The 17,668-nt window shown below is 56.7% G+C and overlaps 1 protein-coding gene across 1 annotated transcript; it reads left to right on the forward strand.

Moving 5' to 3' along the window:
* Positions 1 to 4,717: 4,717 nt before the first annotated feature.
* On the forward strand, positions 4,718 to 17,630 carry LOC111159138 (villin like). The gene is given in 24 exon segments (XM_022521563.1): positions 4,718 to 4,783; positions 4,937 to 5,011; positions 5,303 to 5,508; positions 6,620 to 6,728; positions 7,943 to 8,053; positions 8,349 to 8,548; positions 8,914 to 8,992; positions 9,088 to 9,204; positions 10,145 to 10,299; positions 10,877 to 10,973; positions 12,819 to 12,958; positions 13,038 to 13,238; positions 13,742 to 13,913; positions 14,412 to 14,440; positions 14,442 to 14,554; positions 15,317 to 15,462; positions 16,342 to 16,399; positions 16,402 to 16,454; positions 16,456 to 16,498; positions 16,501 to 16,526; positions 16,735 to 16,806; positions 17,009 to 17,189; positions 17,192 to 17,259; positions 17,517 to 17,630. Coding segments are annotated over 24 exon segments (2,631 nt in total).
* Positions 17,631 to 17,668: the final 38 nt, after the last annotated feature.

The raw sequence follows: 17,668 nt of genomic DNA on the forward strand, positions 1-17,668 counted from the left end.
GCTCCGAGTCAGGGGTGTCTAGCACAGGGTCACCAGGCTCAGGGTCACGAGGAGCTACCAGAACTTGGGAGGCAGGGAAAACCCAACAAGTGAGAACACCAGTGGGGTCAGGGAGGCCATAGGCAGCAACCGAGGGGAGGAAAGTGGCAGATTCTGTACAGGTGGGGTCTCCCTCGTGCCCAGAGTCGGAACACCTGGGGACCCAGGCCCAGCCCTCCCTCCTCCCACTCCCACCTTCTCTGGAGGGCAGTGCACCTCCCCTCTTACTGCAATTCTGGCAAAGTGACCTCAGGGTCTGCCCTTTCACAGGTACCTCAGGAGGAAGTGGCCATGGGGGCACCAGAGGAAGGGAGGCCCCGGGGGGAGGGGGGCTGGTGGGTGGGTGGGAGGAGGAGCCCAGGAAAGGAGGGAGCATCTGGAGAAGGAAGGGAGCACCTGACAGTGAGGAGAACCCAGGGTAGAGAAGGGGAGACCAGGGGAGCAAGGGGACGTTGGGGGAGGCAAGGGGTGCAGCAGGAGGATGGGGGGAGGAGTGGCCTCTGGGGGAGAGAAGGGAGCACTGGGGGCAGGGAAGGCAGAGAGAAGGGGGCTGGGGAGGGAGGATGCCTGGGGGCAGGGGATGCCCAGTGGGGACAGGAGGGGGGCCAGGAATAGAAGGGAGTATGGGGGAGGGAGGGAGATGGGTTTGTCAGGGAAGGAACTGGGCATCTAGGAGAAAAGGGGACCCTGGGCTTCCAGCAGCTTTCAGGAGAAAGAGGATACAGGGTGGGATAGAGGGAGTTCCCCAGGGGAAGAGAGGGCGTCTAGGGTGGGAGGGCTTGGCACTCTGGGAAGGGAAGGGCCCCTCTGAGGGAGAAGGAGACCGCCTGAGGAGAGGGGGTGCTAGGGGAGAGAGGATCCCTGTGAGAATCCCTTGCCCATCCCACAGAACCCAGGTGATGTGGGGATGAGGGCCTCAGGCCCTGGGAGCCTCTGAGTTTGGCTGGATATACGGGCACCCTTCCCACCCCCTGCAGGGGATGCTGACCTGGCCCCAGTGAATCTCACCCTGTCACCCACGTCACTGGCACATCAACGGGCAGGTCTCTAACAGCCATTCTGGGTGCAGTGAGAGCGCATGGTGGCCCCCGGTCCATCCACCCTTACTGAGTAGCAAGCAAGTTTCACTCATTCAGTGGCTGTCCCTGAGTCCCTGCTGGCTGTGCCGCAGCTGGGAGCTGGCAGCGAGCAGGAGGACGAGCCCCTGGCCTTGTGAGCCCTCTGCTCTAGTGCAGGAGACCCTACCTACAGCAAGGTGAGGCTCTAACCCCAACACGACCGCCCCACTGCCCACCCTGCTCTGGGCAGCTCCCTCCCGCATTCGCTCTCTGCTTCCAGAAGCCACCTTGGCCCTCTTCAGGAGGGTGTGGAATTTCCCACAGTGACCTGTGAGCTCACCAGGTCCTGAGCCCGGCCCTCAGGGGCCCCGGACAACGGTGTAAGGCATGCAGGCCACTCTGCACGAGCCACACTATTCTTCTGATTCTGTAACTCTAGAACTCTCCTCCTCCTTAGTCTGCCCTGCCCAGTCAGGGTTAGCGAGCCATGGGAGTTCCTACCACTGGAGCCAAGTGGGGAGGGGAGAGGAACTAACACCATGCTAGGATCACTAGGAAAGAGAAATTCAAAGAGAAGTGACTTCTGGGTCAATTGGGCAAAGCAGTGGCAAGAAGCAAAAGTTGTGGGGCGCCTGGGTGGCTCAGTCAGTTAAGCAACTCCCTTCGGCTCAGGTCGTGATCCTGGGGCCCTGTGGTGGAGCCCCACATCGGGCTCCCTGCTCATCAGAAGCCCACTTCTCCCTCTCCCTCTGCTGCTCCCCCTGCTTTGTACTCACTTCCTCCCTCTCTCTCTCTCTCTCTCTGTCAAATAAACAAATAAAAATTAAAAAAAAAAAAAAGCAAAAGTTGCAGCTGGCAGGACTTAGGTTAGATGGAGAAAGAACTTCAGTGGATGAAGAAATGACCAAACCTCATACCTAGGGCATGTTACAGGGAAGCCTGGGGGAACTGAGAGTCATCAGCTACGATGTAACAAGATATGGAGAGCCCCCTCCTTCCCCAGATACCTCTCATTCCATGCTGCTCTCCTGTGCACACTCAGAATCACAGGGCACTGTGGGAGCTAAGGGAGCTAAGTCACTGTTTGCAGAGCCTGTGGCTGTTCACAGGGTCCGCTTGTATTAAGAGGTCAGCTCTGTTTCAAGAATTTAAGAGTGCCTGTGCTTGATTCTCCCAGCCCTCTCAGGTTAGCAAAGCCTGCTGCTTGCTCCTGACTCTATCACAGTCTTCAGAGATGATCCTTGTGTGCAGAGTCTGAGTTTGCAGAAACTTCCTCTTGTCTGTTTCTCTCCGAGCCTGTGTCTAGAGGCTCTTTTAAGGGTCTTTTTTTCAAAATGTGTCTTCCTTCTTTTCTTCCTCCCTTCCTTCCTCCCTCCCTCTCTTTCCCCTTCCCTTCCCTTCTGTCCCCTTCCCCTTCCTTCCGTCCTTCCTTCCTTCCTTCTTTCCTTCCTTCCTTCCTTCCTTCCTGAGATTTTATTTATTTGAGAGAAAGAGAGAGAGAAGGAGCAGGGGGTAGAGGGACAAGCTGACTCCCTGCTGACTGGGGGACCAGGATGCAGGGCTTGATCCCAGGACCCTGAGATCGCAGCCTGAGCCAAAGGCAGACACTTAACGCACTGAGCCACCAAGGTGCCCCCCAGAACCTGTCTTTTTAAACAGTCTGTCCCTATTTCCTTGTGCATTAGTTTTGCTTTTATGACAGAGACTGCACTGTGTGTACAACCTATCCCTGTCTACGGAGTTTGTCTGGGTCCTTGTCTACGATACCTCTTTCAGCCTAAAGACGCTGTTCCTGTTTGCAAAGCTTTGTTTCCAGTACCTGTCCATATCAGCAGACCCGGTTTCCTCTGCAGTGTCTCTGTCTCTAGACTATGATCCTGTTTGCAGAGTCTTTTTCTATTCCAGAGTCTCGTTCAGTCCGCAGAACCTAAGTCCTATTTGTACAATCTATGACATCTTTTTAGGGACTTCAACTGTTTGCACACCCTATCTGAATTTCCCTGGGTAGAAACTGTTTCTGCTTGCAGGACCTGTTCCTGTGAAGACTTACCACTGTCAGAGGTCACTGTGTCTATCTGGGAGCACCTGTGTCTCTCTGCATAGCATATCCCTGTTTGTAGAGCCTCTGCCTATCTGCATACTCTGTTCCTAATTCTATGTGTAACTGTTAGCAGAACCTGGCCATATTTACAGAGCCTTTATCTGCTTCCAGAATTCATTTTTTTTTTCTATAAAGTCTATCCCTGTTTGCAGAACGTGGGCTCTCTATAGAACTCAGTCCTGTTTCAAGATCCGGGAATTCTGTGCTTGAACACAAAGCTAATTACCCTGCCAGCTCATTTCAGCAAACCCTGGCGGCTCTGAACAGGCTCCCATTGTTAACAGAACCTATCTAGTTATAGAGCCTGTGTGGGCTTACAAAACCTCTCCCTATCTGCAAAGTCTCAGTCTGCAGAGCCTGTGTCTTTTTTCAGAGTCTGGATCTCTTTGCAGAGTTCATGAGTATTTGCCCAAGCTGTTCCCATCTCTCTGCATGCAGAATTTGAGTCTGTTTTCCAAAGCTGCTCTTGCATGCGGGGGTCTGACCATGCCTAGAGAGTTTCTGCTTGTTTCAAGATCCTGTCTCTGGAAAGACGCTGTGCCTGTTTGCAGAGCCTTGCTTTCTAGGTACCTGTCCATGTCTGCAGTCTGTCTCTTATGCAAAGAGTCCCTATCTTAAGGGTTTGTCCCCATCCGCATTTACAAAGCCTTTCCCGGTCCGCAAAGCTCCTCCATATCTGCTAAGTCTGTGGCTGTTTGTAGAGCCTTTTTTGTATTCACGTCCTTTGCTTGTTTGCCTGCCCCATCTGAATTTCCCTGGGTAGAGTCTGTCTCTTTGTGCAGGCTGTGTTTATACACACACACGGTCCCTGACCACAGAACTTATTTTATCAGGACAGCCTGTGCCTGTTGCATCCCTTTCTTCAGTCTCAGGAAGCCATCCCTGTTTGCAGAGCCTCTGTTTATATGTAGAGCCTTTTTCTGTCCACAGAAACTATCACTCTCTGCCGGTGCAGTCTCTCTTTGCATAGCCTGTCCCTAGGAAGACCTAGGCCTATTCGCAGCTCTGAATCCTGTAGACAGAGTCCGTCTTTGCTTACAGGATTCAGTCTCATTTCAAGAACCTGTTTGCAGAGCCTTTCCTTGGCTGCTGAATCTGTTTTTTTTTACCAGCAGAACCTTTGCCTGTCTGCAGAGCCCATCACTGTCTCCAGTGGCCATTCCTGGCTGCAGAGCTTTCTATCTTCATAGCCTGTTTCTAACTCCCTGCTTGTAGAGGTCCCCATGTTCAACACCCATCCCTGCCCACAGAGCTGGGCCCTGTTTCAAGACCACAACCACAGATAGCAAATCAGGTCCCTGCTTGCAAAGCCTCTGTGCCAACGTCTACAGTACCTGTCCTGCTTTGCTGGCCTTTGGGTATGTATAGAGCCCTCCTAGTGAAAGGCATGTTCTGTGATGACAGTGCTTTGGAAAGCTGCAGGCGGGGAGTGTTCTTGCTTGGAGCCCAGAGCACAGGTTGTCAGGGCCTGAGAACTCCAGCCCTTGTTGTTTCCTCCTTCATTCCCTCCTGGCCCAGGATGGACATCGGCAAGGACCTCCCAGCCATTGAGAGTCACAGGGACCTCCACGTATGGATCATCGAGGTGAGGGGCACAACCGGACAGAGCTGGTGACAAAGCCTATGCAGTCTCTGAGCTCTCCCCCCATCTCAGAGCTCCCTCCTTCCTCCAACCCCAGAAGGTCATGGGTAGGCAGGTGGTCCTGCGGAGTTTTCCATGGGCACTTTCCTCTCCCAGAACCTGAGCATGGTGCCAGCTCCTGAGAGGGCTTATGGGAACTTCTTCAAGGAACGCTGCTACATCGTCCTCCACGTGAGCATGCGGGGAGTCTGTCTGAGAGGTGGCTTGGCCCGCTGGGGAGTGTGATGATGCAGACCAAGCCCCGCCCCGGGAAGAGGCAGGCTGGCAGCCCAGGAATCAACCCCAGGAGAGGGCTGCCACCTCTGAGGCCTCTTCATCCTTCTGTCCCCCATTCTGGACCTCCTGTCGAGGGAGGCGCCTGCCCAGTCCCTCCAAGGCCCTTGGCGCACCCTGGATCTGTGTCCACCCCATCCCTGGATCCTCCGCGAGCCCCGACCCCCCCCACACACACCTGGGCCCTAGGTTCCCCAGAGCCTGAAGGCCCCGCAGGGGGTGCCCAGCGACCTGCACTACTGGGTCAGGAAGGAGGAGGGCGGAGAGGCAGAGGGCGCGGCGGTCGCTTTCGAGCAGCACCTGCAGGGGGCGCCGGGGGCCGCCACCGTGCAGCACCGGAAGGCGCCGAGCCAAGAGGCCGACACCTTCCGCAGCTACTTCAGCCAGGCAGTGCTGTGAGTGCTAGGCTGCCGGCTGGGAGGCCTGGGGTGACTCTCTTCACCCTCGCGTGGGGGTGTTGGGCTCGGGGGAGACGTCTCTCCTGAGTTACAAGTCTCATACCCAACAACGACCGATTTAGAGCATAAATTCAGTGACTTCTAGTCTGTCCCTGAGTTGTGCACCATCACCTCCGTGACCCCAAAAGAAACCACATACCCTTCACAACACTCCCCGTTTACCCCCAACATTTTCTTCCCTCCGTCTATATAGATTTGCCTATTCGGCGCATTTTTATAAATAGAATTCTACAGCGCATGATGGGGGATAGAACACATCTATGCATTTATCCCTCACGGGAGATTTGAATTGCTTCCACTTTGGGGCTGCTGCGGATAATGCTGCTATGAACATTTTTATCCACGTTTTGCGGTGGGTTTTTTGTTTTGTTTTGTTTTGTTTTTTCCGATTTTGTTGGGGTAATTGACATACATCACGGTAGAGTTTGAGGAGTACAGCATGAGGCTTTGACTTACAATCCCTGAGACCTGATCACCACACTAAGTTTAGTTAACATCCTCTTGTCTACAAGCTTTTGTGCAGAAGTGTTTTTCCCTTCTCTTGGGTATATACCCAGAAGTGGAGGTCAATGTCTTTTGGAGTTTGCCTTTGTGATACTGTGCCCAGTAGAAATATGTCTTTGAGTAGAAATTGCTTCAAATATGGATTAAATGAATGATGGCGATGTATTAGGTTAAACCGTAGGAAAATGCCAATATTTGATCATGGCTGTTTCATACATGGCTGTTTCATTCATGTAGCAGTGTTCCTCGAAGAAGTTAAACCTCGCACACACATATAGGATAGACGGGAGCATATTTATACACACACAAGCACAAAACACACCACTCCTATAGGATGCGCCAATAGGCGGGCACACGTACATAGACACATGTCTGTGTGCACACACGTGTGCTGTGGCCCAGATTCCATGCACTCCCATCTGTACCTCCACGGACAGATCCCCGTGTGCCCCTACTTGTCCACGGATACACGTGTGCTCACCTCTGCGCTCGTTCCTGAGCATGGCAATGTGTAGTCTTCCAGGAGAGCCCGTTCCCTCCTCAGCTACCGGAAAGGAAGCCTGGCCTCTGCCCTCAGGCACGTGGAGACCAACATGTACAGCATCCAACGACTTCTGCACATTCGAGGGAGGAAGCACGTGCCAGACACCAAGGTGAGGGCTGCGGGGGATGGTGCTCTGCCTCCAGGCTCAGGTCAGACTGTGAGGACTCCCCTATGGGGAAGTGTGGAGGAGGGAGGGGGCCGGGGGGGTGGCAAGGGCTGTCACCACTCCCAGGTGGCCTATCTTGAATGAGCAGAGAAGAGGTGGAACCAAGCTTCTAGCCCCTCACCACCACAGCTCCTCCGACTCTATTTTCTCATCCACCCCAACGGCCTATGAAAAACTTGGGGAGGTGAGGCAGACAAGATGGCGCACCCAGAGGGTCCTCCTAGGCAGCACAGTGGGAAGTGGCCTGATGTGGGATGGGGGTGCACAGCCCCACACTCTTCACACACATTGTCCCCATCGCCCATAGGCACACCCACTGTCTCCCATCAGTCCCCCCAGGCTCACAAAAGTCTGTAGATTGCCCCCTACTTCCATCTGTTGGAAAAGCAATTGGGAATACCAGTCTTGTTAGAACATGACACGTTACTGCCATGTGGCAGGAATTTGGCATCACAAACATCCAGGTGTTTGATGTCTGCGATGTGAATGGTGACACCTGAGTTGTGCACATTACTCTCTATATGACATAGAGTGGTCTGTTACAATCCTACACAGGCTCACCCACCGTCCCCACAGAGGCAGTGACCTATGTCCCTAGTCACACAGGGACAACACGCAGCCCCAGGTTTGGCCTGCCATATTGGCATAATTATTTAGAATCCCTCCTTCTCCTCCCTGAAGTGTCTCTGTTTGGATGGTAGCTGTCCTTCTCCGTAGATAACACCCTGCCCCCCACTCAGACACATCAGCTCTCACCCATGCGCTCTCACACTTGTTCACATCAGAAGTGCCCCCATATGTGTACACACACATGTACACATGTGAGTAGATAGGTACACATACTCCACTTGCACACACATGTACACGTACACACATGCAGCTATCGACATGCCTTGAGCAGACAGTGTCTTAATCGTGAACACCCTGTGAAATGCAGCATTACCCAAAGTCATACATGCCTATGGATGCACACAGCCATCCCCCTAGAGTGACCTTCAAGATCTCATATGGTCACACAGTGCCACAGTACTGCGTCCCACAGATAGGCAGTTGGCCACAGCTTGGTGCACTCATGCGGACAATGTAGGTTGTCCCTCTCCCCGGGTGCTGGTGGTATAACACCCTGTTTCCTGCCCTGCCGCTCCTGACTCTGGCAGGTGGAGCTCTCTTGGAACAGCTTTAATAGGGGTGACATCTTCTTGCTGGACCTGGGCAAGGTGATGATCCAGTGGAATGGGCCCGAGAGCAGCATTCCTGAGAAGGCGCGGGTCAGTGTCTACCCTGGGAACTAAGGGATGCAGGGTTTGGGGGGAAGGGTGCCCATCCTCCAGCCACCCCAAGAAGTGGGCCTGGTTCTCTGCTACAAGCTGAGAAGCACCTATTACGTGCAAGCTGAGCCTAGAGCCTGCACTGGCATCCTTGGAGTCTAGGATGCTGCGACGTCTCCCCATGACTCCGGCCTCTGGGAGCTGAGCTGTGACAGAAAGGATCGGGGATGGATTATCTGAGCAGGGAAGTTGGGGGACATGCTGGGGAAGCCCTGACTGCCACGTCCTCTCACAGGGCCTGGCCCTGACCTGCAGCCTCCAGGACAGGGAGCGTGGTGGCCGTGCACAAACTGGTGTGGTGGATGACGAGGTCGAAGCCACTGACCCGATGCAGGTCACGGAAGCTGTGCTGGCCTGCAGAGTGGGCAATCTGCACGCCACTGTGCCCAACAAGAGTATTGACAGGCTGCAGAAGGCCAGTGTCTGCCTCTACCAAGGAGCAGACCTGGGGAGTAGACAGGGTGGAGGGAGTAGCCTGGGTCTGCATGTCTGTCATTACTACAGTAACACAGTGTCCCTAGAAAGCTCTCTAGGAAAGGCCCCTGGGTTTCTGGAGCAAGCCATGTAAGGCTTTGGGCCCAGCCTGTCCTCTTGCATGGCTGTGTTTCTGAGATACCTATTGTACAGATAGGGCAACTGAGGCACCAGATGGCAAGGAAGCCTAAAGCTCTACAGCAAGGCTGCAGTGATATCAGGACTGCAACTTCCATGCCCTCTGCCTTTGGGGGGACTAGAGGAGGCTGGAGTGGAGCCAGGCCAGAGAGGGACTGAGCTGCCTACATCGGTTGCCTATCCCCTAGTGTTTGTGAGAAGTATGAGAACTTGGTGATCCAGGAGTTGGCGACCTGCCTACTAACCCAAGACCTACTGCAGGAAGAGGTGAGGCAGGCCCAGCTAACCTCATCCATTCCCACCCACCCACAACCCCAACCTGAGCCAGACCACCTCCTGATCATTCCCCTTCTTGCTCCCAGGACTACTGCATCCTGGACCAGGGTGGTTTCAAGATCTACGTGTGGCAGGGACAGTTGTCCGGCCTCCGAGAAAAATAGGCTCCCTTCAGCTGGGCTCTGATGAAGCTGTTGGGCCCTGTCTCAAAGGGAGCTGCCCTGAGGTTTGAAGTGGGGGGACCCCTGCCCTGGGGTGTGAGGGAAGAAATGGTAGTACCCTGAAATCTAAGCTAGGAGACATCCACGTTCCTGGGGTTTTAAGGGACAGTAGTCCTGCCCTTGGGCCAGGAGGTGGATACATCCTGCCCTGGGAGGCTGTCTGATAGAGGACATGCCTTTGCCCTGGGGTCTCAGCTTGGAGACAAAGTGCCTCCTCTGAGGATGTAGACACAGTTTTGTCAGGGGTCTGAGAGAGAACACAGGGCCCCTCTCGAGGTGCCCGGGCCATGCAGCCTACCCTGGGGAGCCCTGACAGGGGTTAGGGCACGGGGGACCAGATAGCACCCAAGAAACCACGTGTAAAAGGGGAACGTGGCCCTGCCTTGCGGTTTGAGAAGGACACCGCACTGGGCGCCTCCTCCTTTTTGAGGAGGGCAGACAGGGCTCTCCTGGGGTCTGCGGGTGTTGTCACGCCCATCCTTCCCAAGGCTCAGACGAAGGGGACCTTGCCGGTCCTCAGGGACCTCAGAAAAGTCGGTGGTGAAGGGGCCAGCTTCTTCTTCTTTTTTTTTTTTTTAAATTTTATTTTTTTTTTTTTATGTGACAGAGAGAGAGATCACAAGTAGGCAGAGAGGCAGGCAGAGAGAGAGGGGAAAGCAGGCTCCCGGCTGAGCAGAGAGCCCCATGTGGGGCTCGAGCCCAGGACCCTGAGATCATGACCTGAGCCGAAGGCAGTGGCTTAACCCACTGAGCCACCCAGGCGAAGGGGCCAGCTTCTTAAGCGGGTCATGAGCTCGGTTAATGCTGCTCAGGGCTTGGCTGAGCCGCACGTCCCCCGTGCGGGTGGAGCAGAGAATTGGACCCCCCCGGCCGAGCCCCTGAAGCCCCGGCCTGGGCGCCCCTGACAGAGACCCCGCCCCAGACCTTCATCCATGCCAAAGGCTATCAGACCTACACCAACGTGGAGGTGGTGAACGACGGCGCCGAGTGGGCCGCGTTCAAACAGCTCTTCCAGACGGTGTACCAACCAGCGAAGGCACAAGAATGTCGACGGGACTAGCGAGAGGGAGGGGCGGGGTCTGGAGGGGCGGGGCTGGCGCGGGGCGGCACCCGGCTCCTCAGTGGGATGGGAATGTGGTCGTGGCTTGGCCTAATGGGCCGAAACGTGGTTGGCGCGGGGCGGGTTCTGGGGCGGAAGGCGGGACCCGCGCGGGGCGGCACCCAGAACTTCGGTGGAATGGGAGAGCGGGCGGGACGAGGCCGGAGGCTTGGAGGAGGCGGGGCGGGGCCGGCGTGGGGCGGCACCCAGAACCTTGGCCGGGGGCGGGGGCGTGGCGTGACCTGCGGGGGCGGGACGTGGTCGGCGTGGGACAGGGCCTGCGGGGTGAGGCGGGGCGGGCGCGGGGCGGCACCCAGAACTTCCGTGGGATGGAGGAATGGGCGGGACCGGGCCCGGCGGGTTGCGAGAGCCGGGTGCTGCAGACGCTCAGCCGGGTCTTCGGTGGGATGGAGTGGGACCGCCAAGGGGTGGCACCCAGAAGGTGCCACTGGATGGGAGGGTGCGGCCGGGGTTGGGGGGCTTCTTGAATGATGGGACGGACGGGGGTTAGCTGGGGCGAGGACGCCAGTGACACCTATGCCCTCCCTGATTCAGGTAAATTGATTCAGGTAAGGCTGATGTGGGCAAGCTGCACAGTCAGCCTGAACTAGCGGCCCAGCTCAGGATCGTGGACGCCTCCGGGAAGGTGGAGGTAAGGGGCATTAGCTTGGCTGGAGGAAGATAGGCACACAGGGCAGGCTGTGTTTTCAGGTGATCCGTATGGTTGCTGAAGTGCCCCAAGTCCACGCAGTTGCACATCACACGGTGACACCCAGAGGCATGCGTACATGAACACACACCCTGTCTACAGCTGGCTCACACACATCACGCCTAATCAATCTATGCAGCTGCGTTCACGTAACACTTGGCACACAGCACAGTAACACTTCAAGATACTTAAGTCCGCCCCTTTGTTAAATATATGACATAACCATATATAGAATACAGACACATATATGCACACCTTTTAATTGCACCCAACCAGCCAAGTTCACCAGTGGCAAACGTGTAATTGCACAAATTCTACATTACACATGATCACAGTCACACACAACAGTCAACCCACAGGAACACACCAACATAGCACACAATCACATGTCATCAGTCACAGCCCCATGCGGTCACACAGTCAGCCACCTGTCTGGCCTCAGACCAGAGTTCTGGGAGATGTAGGGACTGCATCATGACATGTTATCTGATCCCTGGTAGAACCCTTAATTCCTTTGGGCCTCAGTTTTTATCTATAAAGTGGGGGCAAAAACATCTGGCCTTGGCTGGTGTGGGGATGCTGTAAGATTCTGGGAATAGGACTTGTGGCCTTCTAGTTCTTAAGGTAGGTGGAGGTCAGAGAAAATACCAATTGTCCAAGGTTTCTTCCTATATTTGCCCTAATATGGATGGATAGAGACTGTTAGAAGGGACCAAGAGAGGAGGAGACACAGCAGGGGTTGGGGGAGCAGGCAGAAAGGAAGACAGGGAATGGGAACAGAGACAGAAGAGACTGAGAAAGAGGAGGAAGGAAACAGAGTGGAGGGGGGATGGGATGAAAAGCAGGAGAGATGGGGTACACAGGGAGAGACAGAGGGGGATAGGAAAACAGAGGAGGGCAAAGGTCTTGCCACTCAGGCTCCAAGCGCAGAGGCAGGGAGGGGAGCCCTCCCAGCATGCCTGCAGTCAGGGGGTGGGGAGCCTCTGAACCAGGAGGCCTGGCTGCCAGATAAGGGCTGCTCCTGGGTAGCACGTGTGATGTGGTCGGGAACAGTCTCTTCTCCAAAAGGCAGCATTCTTCCCCAGAGAGGACATCTTCCCCAGAGAGAGCAGTCAGGCTCCGTGTGGCCACAGGATGCCCAGGCACTGTTTCCTGCCATTGTCAAGGTGGGCATTGGTATGCCCACTTTACCGATGGGAAAAGCTGACACTCAGAAGGGTCTCACCGCCCACACCGGGTTTGCCTGGGATTTGATGCAGGTCGGCCCGGCTCCAGAGCCCATGCTCAATACTCACTAGGAACAGGAAATCACGCTATTAAGTGTAAGGAAGTATTTTCCTTTCAGCGTTTGAACAGGTTTTGTCTTTTTAAGTGACACTTGAGAAAAGAGAATTTTCCCGAGAGCCCCGAGGCCTTGCATCCACCCAGCTTCTGCAGCCCTGGCCTGGGCAGCAAGCAGCTGGGCCAAGACCTGCCTGCGCCTAACGCGCCTGTGGCTGGAGGGGAGCAGGGTGTCTGGGCAGCCTCTGGAGTCGTCCCCGCTTACTTGTCCCATGCACCACAGGACAATTCTGTCCTGTTTGACAGCAGGCCAGGACATATGTGGCAGTGCCCAGGGGCCATGGGGAGAAGGGTCACCTGCAGAGCCTTGCGCCAGCCCAGGAGAGCCCTTGCCTGCACTGAGAAGGGCTGCCCTGTGGCTGAGGAGAGCTCGCTGGCTGGGCACAGGCTGGGCGGGCTGGTTCAAGGGGAGGAGCCACCTGGGCCCACCAGTCTTCTGTTCCACAGGTGTGGTGCATCCAGGACTTGGGCAGACAGCCCGTGGACCCCAAGCACCATGGACAGCTGTATGCGGACATCTGCTACCTGGTCCTCTACACCTACCGGAAGATGGGCCGTGTCTGGTACATCCTATACCTGTGGCAGGTGTGCGGCTTGGGGGTGGGAGGGGGCACCTTCAAGCCCCAGGGCTGAGGATCTGAGAATGGGATTGAAGAGCTGCCCCAGGCCCTTACCACCAACACCTGCACACCACCAGACCACCACACATGAGGTCAGTGCTGTAAACCGCAACACCGAGGAGCTGGACCTCATGTCCCATGGAGCCCTGGTGCAGAAGCATGCGACCATGGGCAGCGAGCCCCCTCACTTCCTCGCCATCCTCCAGGGCCACCTGGTGGTCTTCCAGATAGGGACCACCTTGCTGCTGTCCCTGCAAACTCACCGGCTCCTCCATGTGCCCACAGCCCTTATGTAAGGGCGAGGCTTCTCTTCAGCCCCGGGGGCCCTCCCTGCTTACTATCCCTGGTAACCCCATGCTGTCAGACACCCGGGAGCTCCAGGGCTGACCCCTGTCTGAGTCTTTTCACCTGGTCCCCAGAGCCAGGCACAAAGCAGAAGCACAGGTGAAGAAGCTGAATTGGAAGGGAGTAGGGCCTTGCCTGGGGTCACCATTTTCTGTCCTCAAGGCCTGGGGTAGCCATGACCCAACTCCTTGGACATGGGGGAGGGATCCATTGAGAAAGGGCCTGGTTCCCTATCCAAGGCTGATGGGGTCCTCACGCTCCACACTCAAGGGGTCTAGGAGTTAGTGGTGGCTTCAGGCAAGAGTCTGCTGGGCGCGGGGGTAGTTTGTCCGTCACTGGGACAGGGAGGCAGCTCCCAGGAGCCCTTGCCTCATCCTGAGGCCCAGCCTTCTTGTAGGGGCTCAGCGGGCATGATGAGAAGGGGCAGCCAGCACCCACCATAAGGCTCTTCCATGTGCAAGGCACGGACAGCTACAACACCAGGACCGTGGAAGTGCCGGCCTGTGCCTCAGCTCTCAACTCCAATGACATCTTCTTGCTGGTCACACCTAGCACCTGCTACCTCTGGTTTGGAAAGGTACCTCTAACACTGGCCCCTCACACCTAAGGCGGTGTGCAGGGCCAGGGATGGCTCTACTCCACAGGGGAGGCAGAGGTCACGTCCAGCCTCAGGCCAGGCCCTGTGCAGGGGGGAGGACACAGTGGGGAGCTGAACGTGACAGGTAGATCTGGGAGTCCACTGGTCAGAGGCAGGCCAGGTCCAGGCTGCCTCCCCTGCTTCCTGCCAGGAGCATGATCCTTGGGAAAAAGAGGAGGCCTAGTCCAGTTTGCCAGTTTTCTCTGATCTTCAACATAAACCATAAATGGTCCCCAAGTCTGGGGTCCCCATTCCATTCTGCGGACCAGGAGAGGGCCCCAGTCCTGATAGTGGGGAAGCTCATGTGTGCCCTGGCATCAGCATAGGCCTTCCCTGACTCAAGCCCAGCCCCCCAGAGTCCCCTGTGAGTGGGAGAGGTGGGGCTGGAGGCAAAGACCCCTCCCCCTTCAGGGCCTGACCCAGCTCTTTGTTGGCCAGGCCTGCAGCGGTGACCAGAGTGAGATGGCAGATGGTGGTCACTGCCATCTCTGGGGAGAACAAGGAAACAGTGCTGGAGGGTCAGGAGCCTCCCCACTTCTGGGAGGCCCTGGGAGGCCGGGCTCCCTACCCCAGCAACAAGAGGTGACAGGGCTGGGAGGAGGGTGTTCTCCTTACACAGAGGAGAAAACTAAGACCCACAGAGGGTGGGTGACGACTTAAGGGTCACACAGAGAGCTGGAGAGGCCACCCTAGAACTGAGGTCTCTTGGCTTCCCAGCCCACAGTCCCCAGGAGTCATGGTGCCGAGTGTGTGTGTGTCTGTGTATGTGTACATTTATGTGTGGGGGGCAGTTAATGTGACGTGTTGATAAACAGTATGTGTGGAGTGTGTAAAAGGACAAGGGTGTGTATCAGAAGGTAAGGCAGGTGAGGCCTTCAGGGAGGTTGTTACCGAGTCGGGGCTGCTGTGAGTGTCTGTGAGGCCGGGTTTATGTGCTGTATGCCCCTGAGCATCCAGCCAGGACCGGGGGCTCCTCCCTCCTGGGGTGGGCAGGGCCCCAGCTTAATGCCCCGCCCCTCCATCCTTCCCTCCAGCCCCACTGAGCCAGCCATCCCCCTCCCAGGGCCCACTCAGGGGAAAATTCCTGGGGCAGCATGTGTCACCACCAGCTGTGGCTAGACAGGTCATGTAATGGGCTTTCCCACTGACAGATGGGGACCCTGGGGCCCAGAGAGCAGCAGGGCATCTCCAGAGGGAATTATGGGCTGGGGGGAGCCCAGAGGAGGGCCCTTGCCTCCCGCTGCAGGAGAAGCTGTCCCTGTGCTGGGGGCTAGCTCGGCCCAGGCTGCTGGGAGGCACAGCTCTCTCTGGGCCCCTCACAGCTTGGCTGTCTGCAATGGCTGGGCTTCCCAAGGATGTCTCCAGCTTCCAGCCATGGCTGTTTGAGTGCTCCAGCCCAAAGGGCCACCTGGTCCTCACGGAGGTAGTGTTCTTTAGTCAAAAGGACCTGGACACGTATGACATCATGTTACTGGACACCTGGCAGGAGGTGAGACAGCCACCCCGGCTGGCTGGGGTGTGAATGAGGGGGTGTCCGTGTCCATGCAGCCGGGGCTGAGTGTAAGTGCATTCCCAAACGTGTCAGGCTGTGGGCGAGTCTGCGTGACTCTGGGTGACACAGTAACGCTGTGAGTGACTGTGCCCCGCACGGCCACGGACAACTCCGTGTCACCGCGAAGCTGCAGGGGACTCTGGCTGTGTCTGGGGCTCATGTGCGGCTGGGAGCAGTTCTGTGTCCGCGTGCCTCACAACAGCATGCGATTCCAGGTGACCGGGTGCCCGTGGCTAAGGTGGCAGTGCGAGCAGTCACAAATTGAATGACCGCGCGAGTGTACATGCTTCTTTTGTGTGACGGGGCTGCCTCTGTGGAGCGGCTGTGGGGTCACACGCTGCTGTAACTGGGGAAACCAAGAAACGATAAGACTGGCTGCCACGGGAGCGACTGAGTCACTTCTTGGGGGGCAGGGTCACTGTGCGTCTGAGAGGCTCCATGCGGCGGGTTTGGGGGTTGCCTGTTTTTCAGGAGGAGTGCGCACAACTGTGATGGAGTGCAATCTTGTTTACGTGCAACCGTGTGTGACCGCGGGTGACAGTGAGTGGCTCTGTGGCAGTGGGGGATTGTGTGTCTGTAGCTGTCATCATGTGTGTCTGTGACACCGAATGTGGCCAGGAGGCTTATGCGTTCCCGTCTCGGAGCAAAAGCCAAGCCCCCCCATACACACACCTACCACACTTTTTGTCTTCTTGCTTGGCTGGCTGGGATGTGTGTGGGATTGTGAGACCATTTAATGGATGGGAGTGGGAAAGAAGTGCTCAGCTCTGGGTAGCCCCTGCACTCGCCCAAGGCCAGGTGCCCTCTGTGTCCCAGATCTTCCTGTGGTTCTGGGAAGCTGCCACTGAGTGGAAGAAGGAGGTGGTGGCCTGGGGCGGGACTACCTGAAGACACACCCAGCAGGGAGGAGCCCCAACACGCCCATCTTGGTTGATTAAGCAGGGCTATGAGCCTCCCACCTTCCCGGGATGGTTGTCACCTGGGACGCCTACAAGTGGACTGTGAGTGAGGCCTGGACTCCCAGCCCCACCTACTTCAGGGAGAAGGACCTGCCCTGAGCAGGCTAGGAGGAGGCACTGCCCTGTCTGGGGTAGACCTCCAGTGTGGGTAGAGAAGCCCTGGTCTTGTCCCCAGCGCCGGCCCCCCTCTCCCACCCCCAGGTCCCAGTGGTGCCCTCCATCCTGGTTCTACCCTGATTCTTGCCCCCAGAACAACCAGTTCTATGAGGAGGTGGTGGATGGCAGCCTGGGAGCAAAACCTGCCACAGTTGAGATAACAGCAGTGAGTACCGGGTCCCCCAGCCTCCTGCCGGGGACTAGGTTTGGTCAGCATGGTCCGGATGGGCAGAATGGGCACGAAGGGAGCCAGGCCCTGGTGGTGGCGGAGTTTGCAATGGGGGAAAGAAGGCCACTGGCTCAGTGTGGCCTCCCTGTGTGAGTGTCTCCCCCCAGGACTCCCCAGCTTGAGTCCTCTCTCAGGGCAGGAACTCAACAACTTCCAGCTATCTGGAGGACCAAGCAATGACAAGGCAGGCCCCTTGACCCCGCGGACCCTCAAGGGCTAGGAGGAGAGCACAGGGAATGAGCTGCAGCTAGGCCCCAAGGCCAGTGGCACCAGCACCAGCAGCTACCACAGCAGCTCCAGACCCACCATCAGTGAGAGCCTGCCCCCAAACAGCTAATGCACCAGGCTGCTGAAGACTTGCTGGAGGGTGTGGGCCCTGCCCACGAGGGGGTGGGTGCCCAAGGCCCCCTGCCACTCACTGCCCAGGGCCTGGAGCATCTGAAACTGAGCTGGAGGTGCCCGGGGCATGACCAACTGATTGTGGGAAATGGGCAGCCTGCCCGGGGGATATGTCTTCCAGACGGAGTAATGGGCAGAGCAATCTGGGGGAGGAGAGCCTTGAGCCCTGGGACGATACCGCTGGATGGATGAGAGGAGATTCCAGGATCAGCTTACACCCTGCCCCTGTACCCTCTCCCCTGGTCCAGTTCTACCTCTCTGAATCTGACTTCCAAGATATCTTTGGGAAATCCAAGGAAGAATGCTATAGCATGGCCAAGTGGAGGCAGCACCAGGAGAAAAAGCGGCTTGGCTTTTTCTGACCCCAGGCCCTGCCCTTGCCTGGGCCACCCACATGGAC

The sequence above is a fragment of the Enhydra lutris genome, unplaced genomic scaffold (genome assembly GCF_002288905.1).
Source record: "Enhydra lutris kenyoni isolate GAN:26980312 unplaced genomic scaffold, ASM228890v2 scaffoldscaffold66, whole genome shotgun sequence".
Classification (NCBI taxonomy): Eukaryota; Metazoa; Chordata; class Mammalia; order Carnivora; family Mustelidae; genus Enhydra; species Enhydra lutris.